Genomic DNA, 23,132 nt, shown 5'->3' with positions numbered 1-23,132 from the left:
TCCTTCCGCCTCAGCCTTCCAAGTAGCCGGAGTTACAGGCATGCACTACCACGCCCGGCTGATTTTTTGATTTATTGTAGAGATGAGGTCTCGCTGCCCAGGCGGGTCACGAACCCACGGGCTCAGGCAATCCACTCACCTCAGCCTCCCAAAGGCGCGGGATTACAGGCTGAGCCACCGAGCCCGGCTGCAAGCTATATTTCAACTGCTCTTTGTCCTTCTGGTCTCTCCTGAGCACATGGAAGCCAGCTAGCTCCTGCTTGTCACAGTCGTCTGGTCTGGTGCCTCTAATGCCATAATAAGGATGACCAAGCTCAGAGAGAGTGTGGTTAGGGGAAATGTGAGGCATGTGAAAGATGTGAAAGATCCAGGCAGCATCCAGGTTGCAATTACAAGCTCTGATGAGTCAACTCAGGAAGTTATAAGATTGTGTACCTGACTCAACAGCTGGCAAATTGGATGTCCATACGTGGTCAAAGTACAGAAGAAACATGGTAGGAAGTTGCAGGGCAGAGTTGCCAAGAGGGCAGGACCTTCGTTTCCTGACCAGCTTATTTAATATTCCTGGAAGTGTTAGTTCATCACATAGCTGGGGAAGTCCTCCTCATGACTTTCAAATTGAGAAGCCATATGCTTATAGATATTGAAAAGGAAAAACTGACAGTGTGGAGAGAGAGAGAGAGGGAATAAGATGAATAGAGTGATGCCTGAGGAAAAGATTAGAAGCTAGAAATTTATCCACTGACTACAATTAAATGTGGGGACCTAAGGCTCCAAGGGCTTCCAAAGAGAGAAGCGATTAGTGAATAGTGGTGACTAGTTTCATTCAGGGAAGTTTTTCTAGGAATGATTGGGTGAAGAAAACTTTGTAGTTAGCATTTAATGAACTTTGGACTAGATGCTTTACATGTTATTATATTTGGTCTTTACAATGGCCGTAGGATGCAGATAGTATTATCTCCATTTTGTAGAAAACTGAGACTCAGAGAGGTTAAATTCTTTGTCCAAGGTCACACAGGAGTGGCTAGAGAATAGGATCTGACATGCCTATTGGTAAATGGCCTCTGCAAATAAGTGGTTGATAGTTTTTGAATGTTAATGGCAGAAATTTGCAGAGCGATGGTGCTAATGTAGTAATGGTATTTTGTTGATGAAGATGAGTCTTGTAGGCAATTTTCATTCCCAAATAATCAGGATAGCTACGACCAGATAGAACAGAATTCTTTTGTTATCCTGGGAACCATTGTCTTGTGGGTGGGAAACATTGTGGTGTATGAGAGCTCTGTCCTGTGAGCTCCCAGATGCCAGTTGCAGGTAGAAGATTTTGGCATGTAGGTGTAAAGCATTGCTCTTCAGTTTCTACCCCCAATGTTACATTCTCAGTTGTCTGGGTCCTGTCCCGCTTGTTTTTTTTTTATTTTTTTTTGAGTTGGAGTCTCACTCTGTTACCCAGACTGGAGTGCAGTGGCTGCTTCTGGCCACCGCAGCCTCGACCTGCTGGACTCCGGTGATCCTTCCGCCTCAGCCTTTCAAGTAGCTGGAACTACAGGCGTGTGCTACCACGCCCGGCTGATTTTTGATTTATTGTAGAGATGAGGTCTTGCCAAGTTGCCCAGGCGGGTTTCGAACCCGCAGGCTTAGGCAATCTACTCACCTCAGCCTCCCAAAGGCGTGGGATTACAGGCTGAGCCACTGAGCCCGGCCCTGTCCTGCTTGTTAAGCACAGGAAGCAGGCTGCTCGCACCCTTTTTCCTGAGTTGTGGCTCATATATACACATTTTAGTGTATTATGTACTCATAAAAGGCTGTAGGAACAAAGGTTACCTAAGTTGAGGCAGATAGGGCATGAGGGATTGTGCAGCTATTTTAGATTAGGGTGCTATAGGGTTCAGTCATGGTCTTTGGTCAGGCTATTGATCAGCTTTGGCTGTGGGGCTCGTCCAGCAAGTGTGGTCCTAAGGCTGTTGGTTTCTTTTCTAGCTGGTTCTAGTGAGCCCTACATCAGAGCAGTATGACAGCCTACTTCGGCAGATGTGGGAGAGGATGGACGAGGGATGCGGAGAGACCATATATGTCATTGGGCAGGGATCAGGTGAGCATAGTTTTCCTTTCACTTTATTTTAAAACACTATTTAGAGCACATGTTCCCTCTTTTCAAACTTTTCTACTCATGTGTCTCAGTTGCAGTGATTCTTTAGTATCTGCAGAACTGTTTGGAGAACATAAAAGTACAGAGTGCATGTTAATTCCCACCTTAGTGGTCATAATATGCTTGATTTTAAAGAGTCTCTTTCCAAGCAGTTTTACAGATGTTCTTTTCTACCTTCAGTGCTCTCCATAAAAGGAAATAAAGCACAGAGGAAGAAAACTTCTTGTCCAAAGTAATAGAGCAAGTCATAGTTAGGTCTAGAATTAAACCTGTCCTGGGCTGCTCCAGGTCTTCCCTTTCAAACCTGGCTTACAGATCCCATTGTTACTTATTTTTTGCTTTGCAGAGGACCTCCCTAAATCTTGTTGATGTTAGCAAGAAAAGATGCCCAGAATTCCTCTCTTCATTCAGGCCTCTTGTCCCAGATCACACTGACCATTTAGTCTGGATAGCTGGATAGTCTTTTCTCCCCACTGGATACTGTCAGATAAGTAGGCTTGTAAACATTCTGGAAGGGACTTGTTATTATTGTTCTCCACCTGCTTATCCTTTGTAGTGAAGCCCACTGGTTTAGATGAAGGCAGCCTTCATAACATTATCCCAGGTTATATCATGGATTTTTTTTTTCTGGTTGCTCCTAGTTGACACCCTCAATACAAGGCCTACTTACCCTTATCTTTATTTTGACATTATCTTTGCTTAAGTGATGGCTGGGATTGTTAACAATTCAACCCGTATCAGCACTTGTCTTTGTCATAACTGCAGGAAGCCCAGGGAGGGCCTGGGTACATCAATGAATGAACAGTTTTCTTTGCTGAATTTAGGCTTTGTAAAGACAAGTAATCATTCTGTAAAGTATCTTCTAAGATTTGATACTGTTGCAAAGCTCTTTTAGATACTTAAAATCTGATCCCTTCCTCAAGGAGAAAAGATGGCATACACACAAGTAATACAGAAAACAGTATTTGAAAATGCTACAAGAGTGACACAAGGAAGAAGAGTTTGATCTCCAGATACAGCTGTGTCTTCCTGTAAAACATCTTTCATATCTGGCTTTCCCATCCTTGCTGCCACCTTCCCAGTTGCCTGTCTTATCACATGAAAGGGGGCATGGTCAGAGAGATAGGCAAATCAAGAGATTACATGCCAAGAGAGGGAGGAGTTGATCAGCATTATCAGGTGCTGTAGAGGCAGCAATGAATATTAGATTCAGAAAAAGCCATTCTGTGATGACTAGGAGATCACTGGTAGCCTTTTAAAAGCTTTGGTGTCTGGTGCACATCTGGCCTGCTGTAATAAGATGAACTCCTCAAAGACCACCTAATGCTTATAGAATTTCAGAAACCACTTAGAGGTCAATTTTGACATGTAGTGAGATTGTTCTTTGAGGACCCAGATTGTTAAGACTCCCCCTTTCCCCTTATCCTTTAATGCAGACTCAGTAAATTTTACTACACTGTGGCAACGCACAACTAATTAACACTCCTATGGCAAAGCATAAGATGTCAGACCTTCATTAACACATCTACACACCCAAACATTATCCTTGCATCTACCAATCAGATGCTGTTAGATTTGTACTGACTCTTTCTTGCTGTAATTCGTTAGAGTTAGAAAGAGATTATGACTAGTTAAACAAGTTGAACATCAAACAGAGGACTAACCTAGATGCAAGGCCCCCAGGGGTCAATTTCATTACTGACTTCTTTGGTACTTCATCTCTGTTTAATCATGTCCTTGCTCTGTAAAATGGGAATAATGACACCTTCCCCACTTGACCTCAGAGAGATTTTGGGTGGATAAATGAGACATTTAAAAATTCTTAGCAATGCAGAGGAATGTGTTCTTTAAGTATACATGGTTGATTTAAGGTTGATATTCTAAAAGGAGGCAGTATGTTCTAGTTATATAGGATCTGGAGCCTGACAGGTCTCAGTTTGCCTATTGACTCTTTTCCTTGTCTTAAAATGAAGATAATAGTAGAATCTATCCCATGAGGTAATAGTGAAGGTTAAATGAGAATTCAAGGGAATCACTTGGCATTTAGTAAGTACTATATGATGCAAGATATTAGTAGTTGCAGTAGTAATTTTTTAAGGGTCCCAAGTTGTAGCTGATCTGTCATGAGATTTCTTTCAAAAAGAACCTTGTTCATTCTTCAAATACGAAGTCATGACTTTCTAAGAACTAGGTACTGTATTAAAAGTTAGGGAACTTAGGAGGAGTGTTAAGTCTTTATGGAGGAGTCAGGAAAAATTCTGAAGAGTATCTACTTATTGAATTGATTATAAAGGATGAGTAGAAGTTTTCCAAGTAAATGAGAGAGTGGTAAGTGGGCAGAGAAAATCACATGCACGAAGGCATGGAGGCATTGAAGCCTGCAGTGTTTGGTGGACCAGAAATAACTTAGTAAGGTGAGGGTGGAGAGTGTGAGGTTGGGGGTGGCAGGAGGGAAGGGTGGACAGGTAGGCAGGGCCCAGATCCTGAGGGTCCTCGAATGCTGTGCCAAAGAGGCCAGACTTTTATCCCAAAAGTCTTGGAAGACTCTGCAGCATGTTGAACAGGAAAATGCATATAGGAAAGGTAGATGAACTGGCAGGATGGATATCTGATTAGGGTTGGGCATGGCTGAGTATGTGGCCTTTAGTGATTGGACACTTGTGGCTTTTCTCCTCAGCCTTTGTCTCCACTCCCACAGAGTGAGGAATGTGATGCATACTGGAGAAGGGCAGTGTGGCAGAGCCCTGATGGACAAGGTGACATTGGCAATGCCCCTGGTGTGGAGCAGAACTTGACAGCACAGAAGCAGGGGAGGTTGGATAGAACTGGGAACCAGGCAAGAATGGCAGGGTGAGCCAGTCTTCTCAGGACACCTCCAACAAGCCCTTCTCTAGTTCAGAATGTTTGCAGAGTTCACTTGGCCATGCATTTGGAAACTCTCCAGCCCAGCTGCCCCTTCTTTATTCATTTGTTTTACATTTTACAAACATTTGAGGACTTGATATAGGACAGGCTCCCCTCGTGGAACATCAGGAATTATTGAGATATGGTCCCTGTCCTCAAGATGCTTAGGTATTGTACTAGTATGGGAAGGACATGTATCCAAAACACTGTTGCACAAGGCAATGCGTGACTGATGGGAGACACAAACATTTGTGGAGGCTCTGAGCAGAATGCACAGGACTTCTCCAGGAGGAGGCGCACTGATGGGCTTTCCAGGATGGGACATCCATGAGCTGAGGTGTAGAGCTAGGACCATGCAGGGAACCCTGGGGGGTGGGGAAGGGACTGTGTATGGGACTGGGCCAGAGCTTACAAGGGGGAGCATGAGGAGGGGCATGGAATAAGTGGGGAAGACAGTGAAGCAGTTGGGGCTGGAACGCTGCTGGGCCTGGGGAGCCGTCAAAAGCTTTGGCTTAGAAGTGACAATGTCAGAGCTGTGCTTTATTTAGAAGCATAACTGTGTCTGTGTTGGGGGGGAGGATGGGGGAGGGTTGGTCTGTGCAAGTTAGGGGGAATAGAGACCAAATTTTTTAAGACTAGTTTAGATTCTACCTGGTGATTCAGGTAGAATAAGGGCCTGAATTAGGCTGGTGGCTGTGGGTTGACAAAAAAGGATAGGCATCAGAGAAAGGCAAGATAAAATGCTGGGATTAGCAGGATTGGACTTCTGAGACTAGTGACTAGAGGGATGGCATTATCATGACAGGAATAGGGAAGGTAAGAGGAAGAACTGGCCAAGCAGTAAGAGGGACCCTTGCTAAGGGAAAAGGCTCTGGGTTTGAAATTCGAAGACCCATGCTCATGTGGCCCCTCTGCTCCCTCCCAGTTCTGAGAGGTCTCTGGGTTCTGTTTATTCCACTATTAAAAGGAAGCAGTAATGCCTCCTCAGAGGGTTATGGTGAAGACTAGAATGCTTTATTAATGTTGTTGGTTATTGTGCTATTGTTCAAAAGGGGGTGGGGTGGTTGAGTTTGGTTATGGGACTTCTAGGGGTTATCGTTCAAGCAATTAGAAATTCAGTCTGAAGCTCTGGGAATAAGGTAGTATTAGAAAAGAATGTTTTTGTAGTTTTCTTTCTCTTCTTTTTTTTTTTTTTGAGACAAGCTAGAGTGTTGTGGCATGATCATGGCTCACTTGCTCACTGCAGTCTTTTTTTTTTGAGTTGGAGTCTCATTCTGTCGCCCAGACTGGAGTGCAGTGGCATGCTCCCAGCTACCGCGGCCTCGACCTGCTGGACTCCAGTGATCCTTCCGCCTCAGCCTTGCAAGTAGCCGGAACTACAGGCGTGTGCTACCACGCCCGGCTAATTTTTGATTTATTGTAGAGACAAGGTCTTGCCAAGTTGCCCGGCTGGGTCTCGAACCTGTGGGCTCAGGCAATCCACTCACCTCTGCCTCCTAAAGTGCTGGGATTACAGGCTGAGCCACCGAGTCCAGCCCCACTGCTGTCTTAAAACTCCTGGGCTCAAGTGATCCTCCTGCATCAGCCTCCCTAGTACCTGGGACTACAGGCATGTGCCACCATGCCCAGCTAATTTTTTCTTTTCTCTTTCTTCTTTCCTTCCCTTCCTTCCTCCTTCCTTCCTTCCTTCCTTCCTTCCTTCTTTTTTTTTTTTAAAGAGATAAATTCTCAGCTGGGCTCGGTGGCTCAGCCTGTAATCGCTTTGGGAGGCTGAGGTGAGTGGATTGCCTGAGCCCGCGGGTTCGAGACCCGCCTGGGCAACGAGACCTCATCTCTACAATAAATCAAAAAATTAGCCGGGTATGGTAGCGCAGGCCTGTAGTTCCAGCTACTTGGAAGGCTGAGGCGAAGGATCGCCGGAGCCCAGCAGGTTGAGGCTGAGATGGCCACTGCACTCCAGTCTGGGTGACAGAGTGAGACTCCAACTCAAAAAAAAATAAAAATAAAAGAGATAAGTTCTTGGTATGTTTCCCAGACTGGTCTTGAACTCCTGGATTCAAGCAATTCTCTTACTTTGGCCTCCCAAAGTGCTGGGATTATAGGCGTGAGCCACTATGCTTTACCTAATTTTTCAATTTTTTTGTAGAGACAGGGTCTTACTTTGTTGCCCAGGCTGGTCTCAAACTCCGGGCCTCAAGTAGTCCTCCCACCTGAGCCTCCCCTAGCACTGGAAATACAGGCATGAACCACCATGCCTGGCTATAGTTTTCAAAATGACAACTGAAACCATAGAACAAGATTGCCAAGGGGAAATGTTAGAGGAGAGAGAAGAGAGCCGCCAACAGACTCCTGAAGAAGACTGGCATTCAGGGGACAGGAACAGGGGAACAGAGGGTGGGAGGCACATCAGGGGAGATGAGTGATGGGCAAGCAGGGCAGGAGGGAAGTGTTTCAAGAAGGAAAGATAAGATGGCCAGCAGGATCCTGCTATAGAGGTCAAGAAAAGGGCATTGGATAGAGTGGTTAGAAGGCCACTGATGACGTGTGAAAACTGCAGTTTCCTCTACAGTGGGCAGATTCCAAGTGAGTTGCTGGGGAAGTAGAATCAATGTGTATCAATTACTTTCTGAAGTAGAGTCAATGTGTATCAATTACTTTCTTTCTTTTTTTTTTTGAGATGGGTTTTTGTTCTGTTGCTCAGACTGGAGTGCAAGTGGCACAATCACAGCTCACTGCATCTCAACCTCCTGGGCTCAAGTGATCCTTCTACGTCAGCTTCCCGAGTAGCTGGGACTACAGGCATGTGTTATCATGTCTGGCTAATTTTTTGATTTTTTTTGTAGAGACGAGGTCTTACTATGTTACTCAGGCTGGTCTCGAACCCCTGGGCTCAAGCAATTCTCCCCACCTCAGCCCCACAAACAGTTGGGATTACAGGCGTGAGCCACCGCATCCAGCCTATGTTTCAGTTACTCTTGACATGTTTGGTGGAAGGAAGAGCAGGGGAGATGGTAGCTCTGCAGATAAGCTGGGGCACGGGAAGGGGGGTGGTTTTCCTTAGTTTAGGAGTGACTTGAGCATGTTTGGAGGGAGAGGAAGAGAAGGGAAAACAAGAAGAATACTTGCTGCAGTTTTTTCTGAAGTGGTAAAGGAGAAGGGGCTTAGCCTAGGGAAGGAGCAGGGGCACTCTAAGAGACAGGGCAGCTGGGGGAGGGGAATTAAGTTGGGAATGGAGAGAACATGATGGGGTTATCACATAGTAAGTACTCAATAACTGGTTGGTTGGTCCTTTTTTCTCCCCTTCCTTATCCTGAGCTCAAACTCATTTTTCTGGCTGCTTGCTAGATATTTTACCTGAGCCACCTCAGTTAAAAATCTGTCTCTAAAATAATTCTTAAATCCTCCCCCACTTCTTTCATCTTACTGTCCTCCTTATCTCTTGCCTAAGTTATTAGAATTACTTGCTAATTGGGCTCCCCCTTTTTGGTCTCTTGCTTGCCGGTGTACACTTTCTCCTGCTACCGATATTTTTCTAACCCACAGATCGACCCACAGCAATCTGGTCGTGTTACTCCCCCGCCCAGCCCTCCCCCTCAGGCTTCCCACTGCTGGTTCAAAAGGTGTCTTGCTGCTCTCTGCCACGTGTCTGTGATACTACTTCCCCCCCTCACATGGTCTCCTGCCACTCCATGTCACCCATCCTGCTCCCCGGTACCTAAGTTGCTTCCTGGGCCCTGAACATGCCATGATCCGCCATGCTCCATGCTTTGCCCCTCTGGCTAGGCTGTCCTTCCCCTGTAGGCCCACTTCTCACACCTGGAGACCCAGTGTGGCATCAGCCGTCACAAAGCTGCCCTTGGCTTCCCCAGGCAATGCTTTACGTTCTCTTTACACAATTCTAGAGTACAGCACTTGAGCTATATTGCAATTAACTAATTTCTCATCCATCTCTCCTGGACTGTGAACTTGCTAGCGGCACCTATAGTCTCAGTTCCCAGCATGAGACTTGGCATAAAACCTGTGAGCCTTGGTGATTGTTGCTGGGTAAATTAATGAATGTCCTGATTAACGGGAAAGCCTGTGGCATTATCATTAACTGTGTGTGTGCCCAAGTTTTCTCTAAGGTAGGGAGTGCCCTGCTCCTCTCCAGTGCCCAGCAGGGCCTTCATTAGGTTCAGGTGACTGACTGGCTTGTTGGCAGGCTGGTTGGTCTGGACCCCCATCTCTTGCTGATGTCTGGGCTCTTGTCACCAGATGGGACTGAGTACGGGCTAAGTGAAGCTGACATGGAGGCCTCCTATGCCACAGTGAAGAGCATGGCAGAACAGATAGAGGCTGATGTCATTCTCCTGCGAGAACGTCAAGAAGTTGGAGGCCGAGTGCGTGATTACCTGGTCCGGAAACGAGTAGGAGACAATGACTTTCTGGAGGTCAGGTGAGGAGGCCTTAGAAGGCTCAAGGTCCCATTCTTCACAGAGAATGGTGATTGAGTCTGTGACGCTTGGTGTATCTGCCCCACCCCTTCCCTTCCTTTCCTTTGCTGAGGCATAGAGAGAGTGTCCAGGGATGTGATGGCTACATTCTCTATTTCTGCACTTCCCCATCCCTAAGTATCTCCCTTTGGGAAGAGTGGGAGGGGTCCAGCTGTACATTCTGTGGCTGTTCTGTGGGCTGTGTTGCTTTCCCTTCAGCCAGTGAGGCTGGAAGCCAGGTAATGAAGGAGAGCCCTTTGCTCCTCTTAGGGCTTTGGGGGCTCTTCCTGGCAGCAAGGGGAGACAGGTGGGAGTTGGGAGACATAGATGTTATGGGAGCTCAGTTTCTCCTGAGTAACTCTACTCCCTGTATACAACTCCAGAGACATTCCCATGTGTTCATCCATGAATAGGAGAGCAGAGAGCCAGAAGAGCTTGAACAAGTTGAATTCATAGATCCAGTTACCGGAGTTCTGAGTTGTTTCTTCATTTTACTCACCACTGACTCTCACACGGATGTATTGTTCATGTACACGCAGGGTAGCAGTTGTAGGCAACGTGGATGCTGGCAAAAGCACACTTCTGGGGGTCCTGACACATGGGGAGCTGGACAATGGCCGAGGCTTTGCCCGCCAGAAACTCTTCCGTCACAAACATGAGATTGAATCTGGTCGCACCAGCAGCGTGGGCAATGACATTCTGGGCTTTGACAGTGAAGGCAATGTGGTGAACAAGCCCGACAGCCATGGCGGCAGCCTGGAGTGGACAAAGATCTGTGAGAAGTCCACTAAGGTTATCACCTTCATTGACCTGGCTGGCCATGAGAAGTACCTGAAGACCACCGTCTTTGGCATGACTGGCCACTTGCCTGACTTCTGTATGCTCATGGTGAGTGGGAGGTACCCCTGAGGAGGGAGGCTTCAGCAGGGGTATTTGGGGTGTAGTTATGTGTAAGTGCTTGAAATTGCTCAGAGACGAGGCCTGTGGGGTTAGAGCTTTGGCACTGAATAAGGATGGCTCCCCTACATGAGACCAGGAAGGAATCCTCTTGGTAAAAACCAGGTGCTATTGCAAAACCCTCTTATTGATTGATTGATTGAGTCAGAGTCTCATTCTGTTGTCCAGGCTGGAGTGTAGTGGCATGCTCATGGCTATCGCAACCTTGACTTGCTGAACTCAGGCAGTCTGTCTGCCTCAATCTTCCAAGTAGCTGGGACTACAGGGTATGTGCCACCATGTCCAGCGAATATTGATTGATTGTAGAGATAAGGTCTTGCCATGTTGCCCAGGCTTGTCTCAAACTTCTGGGCTCAGGCAGTCTTCTCACCTTGGCCTCCCAAAGTTCTGGGATTACAGATAGAAGCTACCATGCCTGGCCCCCTCTTATTTTTTGAAGAGGTCTAGAGTTGGGTTTCTCTTGGGACTTACTTATTTTCAGAAATGTTTTCTCCAGGGCGTTGGGCTACTTTGAGGAGGTGGCACCAAGTGAGGAGGGGTTTGGGAGGAGATGGAGGAGAGTGCCATCAGGAGTTTCCTGCAGCTGTCAAGATGGCCTGAGAGGTGGCCTTTCCAAGAGCCTGGGAGGGGACCAGCTAGGGCATAGTCCTTGTTAGGAAGCTTCTGTGTGCAGGACACTGTGCTGGGCCAGATGGCACAGCAGTGAACAAGGCTTAGAGCTTAGAGTTCAGTGTGATTAAATTTTAAGCAACCCATCAAGTAGATTGGCTGAAAGGGAAAGGTAACAGAGAACTCTGCTTTGGATCATGTTGCTAAGCTTGACATTGTGTCCACTGATCTTCCTGCCTGGACAGAGAAAGGGAATGGTGAGGCCCACACCTGATTCACAACTCGATAACTTTCATGGAGGGAGGGAGGAAGAGAAAAAGATGGAAAGGGAGAGAGCAGGAGTGGGCCTGTCCCTTGAGTGAGCACGTTTTCCTTTGGCAAGTTCTTCCCATAGCCCCTTCCCAGTTCCTTCAGCTGCCTGTATTAATAAGTGTAGTAAACATAAGCATCTGTTCGTAGTAAACTTGATCAAATTGCCCCACAAACAGGTTCTCAAGCAAATTCTCCCTAAAGTGGAGAACAGTAAAGAGAGGCAGACATATTTGTATGAACACTCTTGGTTTTTTTGTTTTTTTTTTTGAGTTGGAGTCTCACTCTGTTGCCCAGACTGGGGTGCAGTGGCACGCTCATGGCCACCGCAGCCTCGACCTGCTGGGCTCCGGCGATCCTTCCACCTCAGCCTTCCAAGTAGCTGGAACTACAGGCGTGCGCTAATAGGCGTGTGCTAACACGCCCAGCTAATTTTTTGATTTATTGTAGAGATGAGGTCTTGCCAAGTTGCCCAGGTGGGTCTCGAACCCGCGGGCTCAGGCAATCCACTCACCTCAGCCTCTCAAAGCATGGGATTACAGGCTGAGCCACCGAGCCCGGCTGTATGAGCACTCTTTGTAGGCTCTCTGCCTGAGATTCAGCATGGGTTCAACTCCCATCTCTGTGAACATTGCTCAGGGCCATTACTTACTTTCTTGACTAAGAAAGCTGCTTACCAGGAAGGGGTCTCCATGAAAGATCCATAGGGTGTATTTGAAGGAATTGTTGGATTGATATTAAGGATATAGAAACCAGTTTAAAAAAAGCATTTTTTGGGCTGAATTTCAATAAGCAAGACCAATTAATAGAAATGTCTTCACCCCAGAAGAAATGTTAGATACTTTTAGGCCGTGTTCCAAATATTGAAATTTCTATAGGAAGCAGTGAAATATTTTTATATTGTCCATGGCAGTAGACAATAGAGTGATAGAGACTTTCTTATCCAGGTTGGGAAGAGCAAAAGCAAATCTGGATTGGATTGGGAAGGTGACTGAAGGAAATGGGAAGAGTTAGGAAGAAAATAGTGGAGGCGTCCTGGGATAGGAAAAGGGAATACAGTCAGACTTGGACTGCTGTGTTATGGGGTGGTGCTCACCTGGGACCCATGGTGATCAAGTGAGCATCTTGGTGGAGGCAGTCTGGGATCGATAGAGCACTACGTAAATGTACCATGGCAATTAAAAAAAAAATTTTGTTTTAGTAAATAATATATTCATATGATATAAAAATATATCAAAGGGTTTATAGTGAAAAGTCTCCCTTCTGCCTCTGTCCAGTTTCCTTCTAGAGGCAGCCGGTATTTCTAATTTGTTATGTACCTGCCAAAGATATTTTGTATTCAGACTACCAAATGTGTATGAGGCAGGGACCCCAAATAACCAGATTTTATTTTTTAAAAAAGTGTATTTATTCTTACATGTTTAAATTTTAGTCACTTTCAAAGTACTCTTCATTTGATACAATACTCCTATTGAGATGCTTTTTCCATTGCTCCAAACAGTTTTTGAACTCATCAGTTTTGACGCCTTTTAGTGCTTCTGCGATTTTTGTGTTTCACTTCGTCCACATTGACAAAACATTTCCCTTTGATGACATATTTCATCTGGTGAAACAAAAAAAAGTTGCTCAGAGCGAGACCAGGTGAATAGAGAGGGTGGGGCATGGATGTCATGCTGTTTTTGGTCAAATACTGCCAAACACTTAGCACAGTGTGTGCAGGTACGTTGTCATGGTGGAAGAACCAGTCACAACTCAGGACATTTCTTCTGCAAATCGTGATGCAGCCTTCTCAAAACTTCCAGGTAAAAACTTTGGTTGACCGTTTGTCCTAGAGGAACAAATTCCTACAAAGGGCCCGCCCTCCAAAAGATAATTCCAAGTTTTTTTGGGTCCCCCCTCTTATCTCTCCTTCCAATGTCATACATTCAGAAAAGTTGAAAGAATAATATAAATCTACTACTTACATTCAACAACTATTAATATTTTGCTGTATTTGTATGTATATATGATGGGTACACATGCATGTATGTTTGGGTGTTTTTGGCTGAATCACTTGAAAGTTGTAGATGTTGTACCTCTTCACCCCCAAATACTTCAGCTCTCAACTCTTACAAGTAAGGACTGTCTCCTATTGTTACTGCAACCAAGAAAATGAACTGTAGTTCCCTAATATCCTCCAATGTCTAGTCAATTTAGATTATCTCAGATGTTTCTTACATGTCATACAGCTGCTTTTTTTCTTTATTTATTTTAAAGATGTGGGGTACAATTCAGGGTTAGCTATACAAATATTCATTATGCAGGTACCCTTGTTGATGAGGTGTGCCCTTCCCTCCCCTGGCAGTTTCCCTCAACTTCCAATCCCGTCCCCCTTCCCCTGGCAGTTTCCCACTACTGCCAATCCCTTTCTTATAGTATTATGATACTTGTTCAAGGTCCACTCATGAGTGAGAGCATATGATTCTCTATCCTTTGTTTCTATTATAGATCACCGAGTATGATAGACTCTAAATCCATCTAAGTTGCTGTGAAGTCCATATATTTGTCTTTCTTTTTTTTTTTGAGTCGGAGTCTCACTCTGTTGCCCAGACTGGAGTGCAGTGGCCGCTCCCGGCCGCTGCAGCCTCGACCTGCTGGGCTCCGGCAATCCTTCCGCCTCAGCCTTTCAAGTAGCTGGAGCTCCAGGCGTGTGCTACCACGCCCGTCTAATTTTTTGATTTATTGTAGAGATATCAGGTCTTGTCAAGTTGCCCAGGCGGGTCTCGAACTCGCGGGCTCAGGCAATTCACTCTTCTCGGCCTCCCAAAGCGTGGGATTACAGGCTGAGCCACCGAACCCGGCCATATTTATCTTTCTTTATGGTTGCATGATATTCCATTGTGTATATGTACCACATTTTTAAAATCTAGTCCAACAGCTGCTTTTTTCAAGCCATGATCCAGTCACCAATTACCTCTTATTATGGTAGCATATTGTATACACCTTGCTTTTTTCCCATCAAAGGGGAAAAGCCTTGGAGATTAGTCCATGTCAGTAGATAGTATTTCTTCTGTCTTTTGTGTAGCACATTTTATGCATGTGCCCTAATTTAGCCAGCCTTTATGGTGATATTTAAAAACAATTATTTTTACTGGAAGGAATAGTTATAGTAATAACAGCTGCTATTGCTTGAACACTTAATCCATGCTAGTTGTGTATTATGTGTTATAACATTTGAACATCAAGTGATCCTCTGAAGTGGATATTATTGTTTCCCCATTTTACAGATGGGAAATTGAGGGCCAAGGATATGAAACTGATTTCACTTTGTTGATTCTAGACAGTTGTTTTCCCAGACTGTTTTTTTTTTTTTTTTTTTATGGTTTATAAATCTCTTCAGGTTTTTAAAAAAATATGCATTTCATTACCCCATTGGCTGTTCTCTACTCCTAGGCTTGCTCCACACCATTCCCCTTTAGCTTCTTCAGGTTTTGATAGCCCACATCGTTGAGTTAGGGGGTTAAAGTGATCTGTGCCCAGCTTAGCTTTCATCCACAGCCTTCTTTGAACCCCCATACCCATCTAGCAGCAATATCTGTCTCCCTTGTCTTGACAATTCCATTCTGTGTTGGGGCAGGTGGGCAGCAATGCTGGCATCGTGGGGATGACCAAAGAGCACCTGGGCTTGGCACTGGCACTCAATGTACCTGTCTTTGTGGTAGTCACCAAGATTGACATGTGTCCTGCCAACATCCTGCAAGGTAAGTGAGGCATCCAGCTAGCAGCAGCCTCTCTGGTTGGGGATGTTAAGTGCTGTGCCCCCTGGTGGTCTGCTGCCAGGGCTTCAGCCCAGAAGCTTTTTTGTCTTGGCCTGAATTTCCATCATCCCAGAATCGTCTACTTTTTCTGCCCCTGTTTAGCTCTTGGTCTGGACACAACCTAGAATTATCCTCTGTTCTTTGCTCCTTCTTGTTCTGAGTACAGGATTTTTGAGATCCTTAAGCCAGCATCTCTTTTCAGATAATCCCGGGCAGAAGGAGTTGGGCTCCACCAGCCAAGCTAGATATATATATGCATAAGTTTGAAACTGAGGGTCTGATTACCTTTTACTGCCAAAGCTTCAACACAGGATTGTAGGAATAGGCTTTTGTGCCTTCCTCCCTCACTGCTGAAGGTTGTAGAAGAGAAATGGAGAGTTTCCCTTTGGGAGGTCTCATAACAGGGGCCTCTGCAGACTTCTAAATGTCTAAGAGATCTTTGTCAGATGAGATTTTTTTCCCCCCAGGAATCAGTGCATTCTGGGAATAACATTGTTTTCCTTGGTGACCCCCCCAAGATGCTTACTTATAGGTAGATCCTCTAGAGACTCTGGGTTAGCCGCCAAGGTTCAAACTTAGAGCCGTAGAAAACGGGCCCCATCTGTGCTCTTCTGCTGTAGCAGCATGTACCCACCCAAAGTTTTGATCCTCCTTTTTGCTTCTCCAGGCATTGTGGCATTTAACACTGGTCCATCTGTCTGTCTCCTGCTTGCATCAGTAATGAGTGGACCCGCCTTGCCCTGGAAGCCTGGCCAAAGAAAAGGCTGTGTCCCCTAATTCTCTTCCATTTCACCCTTTAAGAAACGCTGAAGCTGTTACAGCGCCTACTGAAATCACCAGGTTGCCGGAAGATCCCCGTTCTGGTGCAGAGCAAGGACGATGTGATTGTCACAGCCTCCAACTTCAGCTCTGAGAGGTAACAGGGTGGGGAGCACACGTTTCTGGGCAGGTACCCTTACCAGCAGGCTGCAGCAAGTAACAGGCCTGTAATGACTGTCAGTTCAGGCATGAGGTCTCATGCAAACACTACATCAGAACACATCTTATTATCTAGAGATTAGAGAAAATAGAAAGCTCTGGTCTTAGCACAAGGTCTCCCAGGCTGGCATTGTTGCCCAGGGGCTATAGTAGGTAAGCCAGATTCTGAGGTGCAGGCTTCCCTGAGGTTGGAGTCCCAGCTAAGGCTTCAGTATCTTTATCTGGGAAATGAGAATAATATTCCCTTCTCCATAGGACTCTCAAATGATATGTGTAGAGTGCTTAGTACTGTGCCTGGCTGATATATGATAAGTACACAGCCATTTGTATAACTGGTGTTATTATTTTTTTATACTGCAGTTCCTCACAGATCAGTTTTGGCATTTACTCATTAATGTATCCTTTCATTCTATAATTTTTTTTTTTTTTGAGTTGGAGTCTCACTCTGTCACCCAGTCTAGAGTGCAGTGGCACGCTCACAGCCACCCCAGCGTCAACCTGGGCGATCCTTCCACCTCAGCCTTCCAAGTAGCCAGAACTACAGGGGTGCGCTACTACGCCTGGCTAATTTTTTGATTTATTGTAGAGATGAGGTCTTACCAAGTTGCCCAGGCAGTTCTTGAACCCATGGGCTCAGGCAGTCCCCTCACCTCGGCCTCCCAAAGTGCTGGGATTACAGGCTTGAGCCACTGTGCCCGGCCCATTCTATAAATATTTACTGGATGTTTGTTCTGTTAGGGGCTTCATCTGGACATTCAGAGTTGATCAAGTACAGTCCTTATCCTCAAGGTGTTCAGCTCCTTGGTCAGAAATACTATCTTGATATCGGTGAACTTTGTGAACTCTGCCTCTGCACTCAGAGCCTGGGGCCTCATTAGGAGCAATCTGCCTCCTAACTTGGTCCATAGCACAGACCCAGAACAGCCTGGCTTTTTGCCTTCGCCTCTATCCTGCTGCTATTGTCAGTACCACCGCTGGCCAGAAGAGGGGGCACATTTCAGACAGCCTCATTTCAATCATGTTTTTTTTTTTTTTTTTTTTTTTTTGAGTTGGGGTCTCTCACTATGTTGCCCAGACTAGAGTGCAGTGGCATGATTGTGGCTCACTGCAGCCCTGCCCACTTGGGCTCAGGTGATCCTTTGACTCAGCCATCAAGTAGCTGGGGCTGCAGGTGTATGCTACCACAGCTGGCTAATTTTTTTTTACTTTTTTTGTAGAGTTGCTTTTGCTGTGTCGCTCAGGGTGATCTTGAATTCCAGGCTCAAGCAATCCTCCTGCCTCAGCCTCCCAAAGTGCTGAGATTACAGGCGTGAGCCACTACCCCCGGCCTCATTCCTGTTGTTGAGTGACTATTCTGTGCAGGCACTATTCTAGGAGCTGTGAAGAATCTATAATTCCTGATTTCTAGGACTTAATTCACCCTAAGTAGGTGAGATAGAAGCCATTTTAGAAGACTTATAATGGAAAACCAGACGTAGTCATGTGTAACAGACACAAAAAGCTCTTCAGGAGCTCAGAGGAATCAGTGTCTATCCAGGAAGGTTTCATGGAAGGAATGGTATTTGAGATGAGCTTTGAAGGATCAGAAGGGCCTAGTAGTTGGATAAAAGGGAAGGAATTCAGGAAGGAAGGTCAGAGTGAGAAAATTCGTAGGGTCAGGAAAGTACCAAGTTTTTAAGAGAAGAGAAGGTTGTCTAGTAAGGCTGGAATATAGGATTTGTGAGGAATAAATCAGCAGAGATGACTTCCAGCCCAAGTGTGAAGGGCCATGAGTCTTGGGAGAAGGGATTCAGGCTGTCCTCTCTATGGTGGAAAGGCAGCTAAAAATTTTAAGCAAGCATATATATACTTGAGGAAGAAGCAGTCGTAAACTTTCAAGGCAGGGCAGTGGTGGAGGAACAAAGAGGAGGGGACAGGTTTCACAGACAAAAATGAGTAAGAGAAGACAACTTTGGAGCAGGGCTGCTTAGAAGTTTGCCAGGCTGGTAAAAGGGTCGAGCCCTTGGAAGCGATGAGGGAAAGGTGGGGTCACCAGCAGCAGCGTCTGCCCTGATCCCTCTTGTTGCTCTGGCCCTGTAAGCAGGCGCTGGCCACCTGAGCACCTCTCCTCTCTTCCTTCCTTTTCTCCTTCCACTTAGGATGTGCCCGATATTCCAGATCTCCAACGTTACAGGCGAGAACCTAGATCTGCTGAAGATGTTCCTCAACCTTCTCTCACCCCGTACCAGCTACAAGGAGGAGGAGCCTGCTGAGTTTCAGATTGATGACACCTACTCTGTCCCAGTGAGTGGTTCTGGGTATGTGGCAGGTCGGCATTGCCTGTGGAGGTATATTAGGGTGCTGGTCTCTGGTGAAGATGGACTTACTAGGCCAGGGTCTTCTCTTTGGCAGGGTGTGGGAACAGTAGTATCGGGGACAACACTGAGGGGCCTGATCAAGTTGAATGACACTCTGCTGTTGGGCCCAGACCCCCTGGGTAACTTCCTGTCCATTGCTGTCAAATCAATCCATCGCAAGCGCATGCCTGTCAAAGAGGTGCGGGGGGGCCAGACGGCATCCTTCGCCCTGAAGAAGGTGAGTGCTGACGTTACCAGAAACTCCTTTCGGGCTCCATTGTGCTAGGCTCTGGGCTGGTTGCTTCACTTGCTGTCTCATGTCCTCATGGCTGCTCTGCAAGGTGGGGATTACTGACCTCAAGCTGTGTTCCCTGAGCTTAGTGGTGAAGTTGGATAGGAGTGTCCTTGCTGTGTGAGGCCACTGGGGTCTATCCCAAGTTCTCTTCCCATTCAGCCTACTATCTCCTCGTGTTTGGGGTGAGTGCTACCTCTGGGGTCACCTACCCTTCCCGCCCAACCAAATTGACCAGGGAAAGCAGGGCTTTTTCTCTTTCCTCCAGTGGTCAAGTCATGCTCACCTGCTCCTTCCCCAGGCCCAGCAGCTGAAATGCCGGTTCCCACACAAAGCCTTTCCTCTCCCCCAGTAGCCATGCTTAGGCTTCCTGCACAGCACTAAGTTTGCTTGTGCTGTCTACCCCAGAGGGCCAGTGGTTCATTGTGAGGGGGCCAGGCTGAGCTGGGGTGGTCCCTATCCATAGAAAGATTCCTGGTGCCCCGGCATCGGGGTGAAACTGGAAGGTATCATTGTCCCTGAGGGCTGGGAGTTCCCTCTTTTTTTCAGATCAAGCGCTCATCCATCCGGAAGGGCATGGTGATGGTTTCCCCACGCTTGAATCCACAAGCCTCCTGGGAGTTTGAGGCCGAGATTCTCGTCCTCCACCACCCCACCACGATTAGCCCGCGCTACCAGGCCATGGGTAGGTGTCTAAGGCTCTGCCAACTCAGGAGACCCCCATGGTAGCTCCCCCCAAAGGTGCTCTGGCAACCTAGGCCCCCTTAGTTCCAACTCCAGCCAAGTGGTGGGGCTCCAGCCTGTTTATACAGTGTTGTTTCCCCTGTTCTACCCATGAACTACAGCATTTGTTTAGTCCTGCAAACACTGACTAAAGGCTGGACTCTGAGACTCAGACCTGTCCTCCAGGACCTCATGTGCATTCCTTTAGGTCTGCTGAACACTGCTGTGTGCTCATCATCGTTGCCAAGGTGCTAGACAGTGATGAGACAGAAGATCCACCCAGGAGACAGACTCCAGCAAGGAGTCGTGTGCGAACAGCTTGCCCTGAAATTCCAGGAACTAGGCCCCTGTCTGCACAGGGAGTGGGAGTTGAGGGGGTGGAGTCTAACTGGAGGGAAAGATAGGAAAGTGTGAGGCAGGATCAGAGACCTATAGCTCTGGAGAGAAACCCCATCCTGCTATAGCTCAAGCATACTTCATGGTTTCACTCGGTACCTCCCCTTGTCCTGAGGCCACCAGGTGGCTCAAGCCTGTCCTGCCCTCTGACTCCCTTGGCAGTGCACTGTGGGAGCATCAGGCAGACGGCCACCATTCTGAGCATGGACAAGGACTGTCTGCGCACTGGGGACAAGGCCACTGTACACTTCCGCTTCATCAAGACTCCTGAGTACCTGCACATAGACCAGCGGCTGGTGTTCCGGGAAGGCCGCACCAAGGCTGTTGGCACCATCACGAAGGTATGGGTGGGATGGGCCTCCTTACCTGCCCCAGGAAGTGCCAGGGGCCACTCCCATTCTGTTGACTCTGATCGCAGTGGGCTTTTCTTGAGGAACCCTGAGGAATCTCCTCAACTTCAGAGGCAGAGGCATCATCACCGCTTTGGGAGAGTTGGACCAGTTCTGAGGTGTGGCTTCAGTGCCATCTTCTCCATACCCCCTGAGAGGTGTCCCTGGGTCTCCCATCCTGGGCATTGGTGGTGACCATGGAGGAGAGGTGAATGGGGCATAGCCTTTGTCTGAAGGAAACTGGTAGCAGAGTGTCTGGGCCTTGCCTTGCCAGGGTCAGTCTCAAGGTGCCATCACAGACTTCTTTGGCCTTACTGGGAATGCACCTGAGGTCTCTTAGAGCAGGAATCTGGTTGGAATAAGTGCTGGACAGCACAGGAGAATTATGGGCCTGAGTTCCCCTGGGATTTGAGTTGTTTGTGTGACCTGGAATCTACCTTTTTCCCTCTGTAGACCTTGCCCATGGCCTTTGGGAAGAGCATTTGATAGAGTGGTTTGACCTTTGCTCCATACAGAGGGAGAAGTGGCCCCAACCTGTGTGAGATCTCGGAATCAGCTTTAAGCTGGCCCTTTCTCCCGAATGGCCTTCTTCGAGCTCATCCATGGTGACCCTGGGACTGTAATGTGTAGTGCGGGGGGGCTCAGATACTTGAATACCTGCTTGCCCCTGGGACTAGCTGAGAGTTTGGTGGAAGCTGCAGCACACACTGGAGTGTCCGCTGGGACTCATCAGGCTTCTTTCCTGCTTTGAGAGGATTTCAAGTCATTTGTGCCTGGCGAGTAGCTTTTAAGATTTCTGATAGCCAAACTCTAACTGATAAGACATTCACTTGGTCTGTTTGGAAGCCTAAAGTTAAAACTTGCCCTAGATTCTTGTCACAGGGCAGCAGCAGGGTGCTGGGGCTGGAGATGCAGTTGATGCTCTGAGGACTCTCAGCTGCTTAGCAAGGAAGAGAACCTCGAGCTGGACCTGGTCTGGGAGCTGGGCTGAGCAGGAGGTAGCAGAGAGTTCACAGACTTCTGTGCTCTGTGAGAATAGCAGCTGCAGCAGAGAACAGGATTGAGCCTTTCTGGGCTGGGCAGAGGTGGGAAGTGAGGTGTCAGTTAAGGCCATGGCTGTCCTGGGCTGCTTCTCCCTCCCCACTGCCTCCTGTCTTCCTCCTCACCCTGGACCAGCACGGCCAGAGAATAGGTCTTTGAGAGAAGGGGGCAAGGGGTGGGGGTTGCAGCTGAGCTGATGCCACTGTTCCATAGCTCAGCCTCATCCTCATGCCCTTGGCTCCCGCAGCTCCTCCAGACCACCAACAACTCCCCGATGAACTCCAAGCCCCAGCAGATTAAAATGCAGTCAACGAAAAAGGGTTCCCTGACCAAACGAGAAGAGGGGGGCCCTTCGGGTGGGCCAGGAATAGGAGCCCTCCCAGCTGGAGATGAAGCTTCTTCTCTAGGGACTGGGCAACCAGCTACATCTAGCAGTCTCCAGCCACAGGTGAGTGTGGGCCCCTTGCAGCCTTGACAGGGTGGCAGGGGTTGCAGCTGTTGCTCTGATATGGTGGAGGTGACACGCAAGAGAGCCTCAGGCACGTAGCCAACACTTTCTACACATCAGTGCCAGCTAAGCATGAGCTATTTATCTCTGTAAGCTATAAGGCAATGTTTTGCAAATTGTGAGATGTGACTACCTCAAATTAATTTAATTGGTCCTGACTGGCATTTGGTTCTAATGAAATAGACTAGAAAAACGCCAAGGTTTCCCTTTCATACTAAGAGTACATACATTTGTATGAGTGTGCGAGTGATGTGTATGCGCACTCTAGTCCAGCAGGTTTGAGAGGCTACCTTAGGGAGTCCTCTTGCATCCCCACCCCAACATGCTCATGGTAGCTCTGTCCCACAGTGCTTCTCTCCTAGCCTGGTGAAGGCCTGGCACCCCCTGACACTTCCCTCCCCAGTGCCTCTTTCTTGCTTGTCCCCTCTTTGAAGAAGGCGCTGCCTGGTTCTGTCCATCTGTCCCACTGTCTGTCTCCCGCTGAGCCTTTCTTCTAGTTCGTTAATTTCCTTTATCTTTCTGCCTGTCAGCGGTGATGAATGCTGACTTCTGCTTGGCATCTTGCTTTGAATGGCTCCCCCTTACACCGCTGTCATGTGTCCCTCCCACCCTGCACAAAAGGCACGGTGGGCACTGGCTCTGTTTTTACAGACAGGGCTGTGTTGCTCAAAGGTCACTTAATAAATTCCTGGCTGGGCAAAGGCTAGGACCACTGTCTGCTTGCTTGTCTCATGTCCCCCCTCCCACTGTCCAGCCCCTCTGCTGTCCTGCCCTGCTCCCCATGGGCCAGTGCTTCTCAAGCTCCTTTCTTTCTTTCAGCCCAAGCCCAGCAGCGGGGGCCGGCGACGAGGGGGCCAGCGCCACAAAGTGAAGTCCCAGGGGGCCTGTGTGACTCCTGCCAGCGGCTGCTGAATCTTCTCCTGGCCCACCCCCACCACCCAAGGGGTCCTCACACTCTGGTCACTGCTCCACCAGAGGGCAGAGCAGCTCTGACCACCATCCACCCTCTCCCTCAGGCCACAGCCAGAGCCTCCACATTGCCCCCACCCCCGTTTTCCAGGGGGATTATAATTTATAAGCTGAGAAAGGAGGCCAGACTTCTGGAGGACTGACCATTTCCCACCGTCTTCACTGGCTTTTTCCTCACTCACATTTTTTGTACATCTGGGCCCTTAGTTTTTATTCTGTTTATTATATGTCTCTGTCTCTCTCTATTCAGTGGTGTGTGTGTGTGTGTGTGTGTGTGTGTGTGTGTGTGTGTGTGTGTGTGTG

General features: G+C 47.6%; 1 protein-coding gene across 1 annotated transcript in view; it reads left to right on the top strand.

Moving 5' to 3' along the window:
- GTPBP1 (GTP binding protein 1) overlaps window positions 1-23,072 on the top strand; it is a 24,831-nt gene extending 1,759 nt beyond the window's left edge. Inside the window, exons 2-12 of the mRNA XM_008068722.2 lie at window positions 1,981-2,092; window positions 9,308-9,488; window positions 10,065-10,413; window positions 15,017-15,140; window positions 15,999-16,113; window positions 18,314-18,458; window positions 18,567-18,749; window positions 19,353-19,488; window positions 20,085-20,263; window positions 21,600-21,800; window positions 22,680-23,072. Of these exons, the coding sequence (XP_008066913.2) occupies window positions 1,981-2,092; window positions 9,308-9,488; window positions 10,065-10,413; window positions 15,017-15,140; window positions 15,999-16,113; window positions 18,314-18,458; window positions 18,567-18,749; window positions 19,353-19,488; window positions 20,085-20,263; window positions 21,600-21,800; window positions 22,680-22,772 (1,818 nt within the window). The 3' untranslated portion in view covers window positions 22,773-23,072. The remainder of the gene's footprint in view (window positions 1-1,980; window positions 2,093-9,307; window positions 9,489-10,064; window positions 10,414-15,016; window positions 15,141-15,998; window positions 16,114-18,313; window positions 18,459-18,566; window positions 18,750-19,352; window positions 19,489-20,084; window positions 20,264-21,599; window positions 21,801-22,679) is intronic.
- Window positions 23,073-23,132: the final 60 nt, after the last annotated feature.

The sequence above is a fragment of the Carlito syrichta genome, unplaced genomic scaffold (genome assembly GCF_000164805.1).
Source record: "Carlito syrichta isolate Samal-C Ts95f unplaced genomic scaffold, Tarsius_syrichta-2.0.1 Scaffold311496, whole genome shotgun sequence".
Lineage (NCBI taxonomy): Eukaryota > Metazoa > Chordata > Mammalia > Primates > Tarsiidae > Carlito > Carlito syrichta.
Note: the sequence above shows the minus strand (reverse complement) of the source record. Positions and strands in the feature narration are given on the sequence as shown.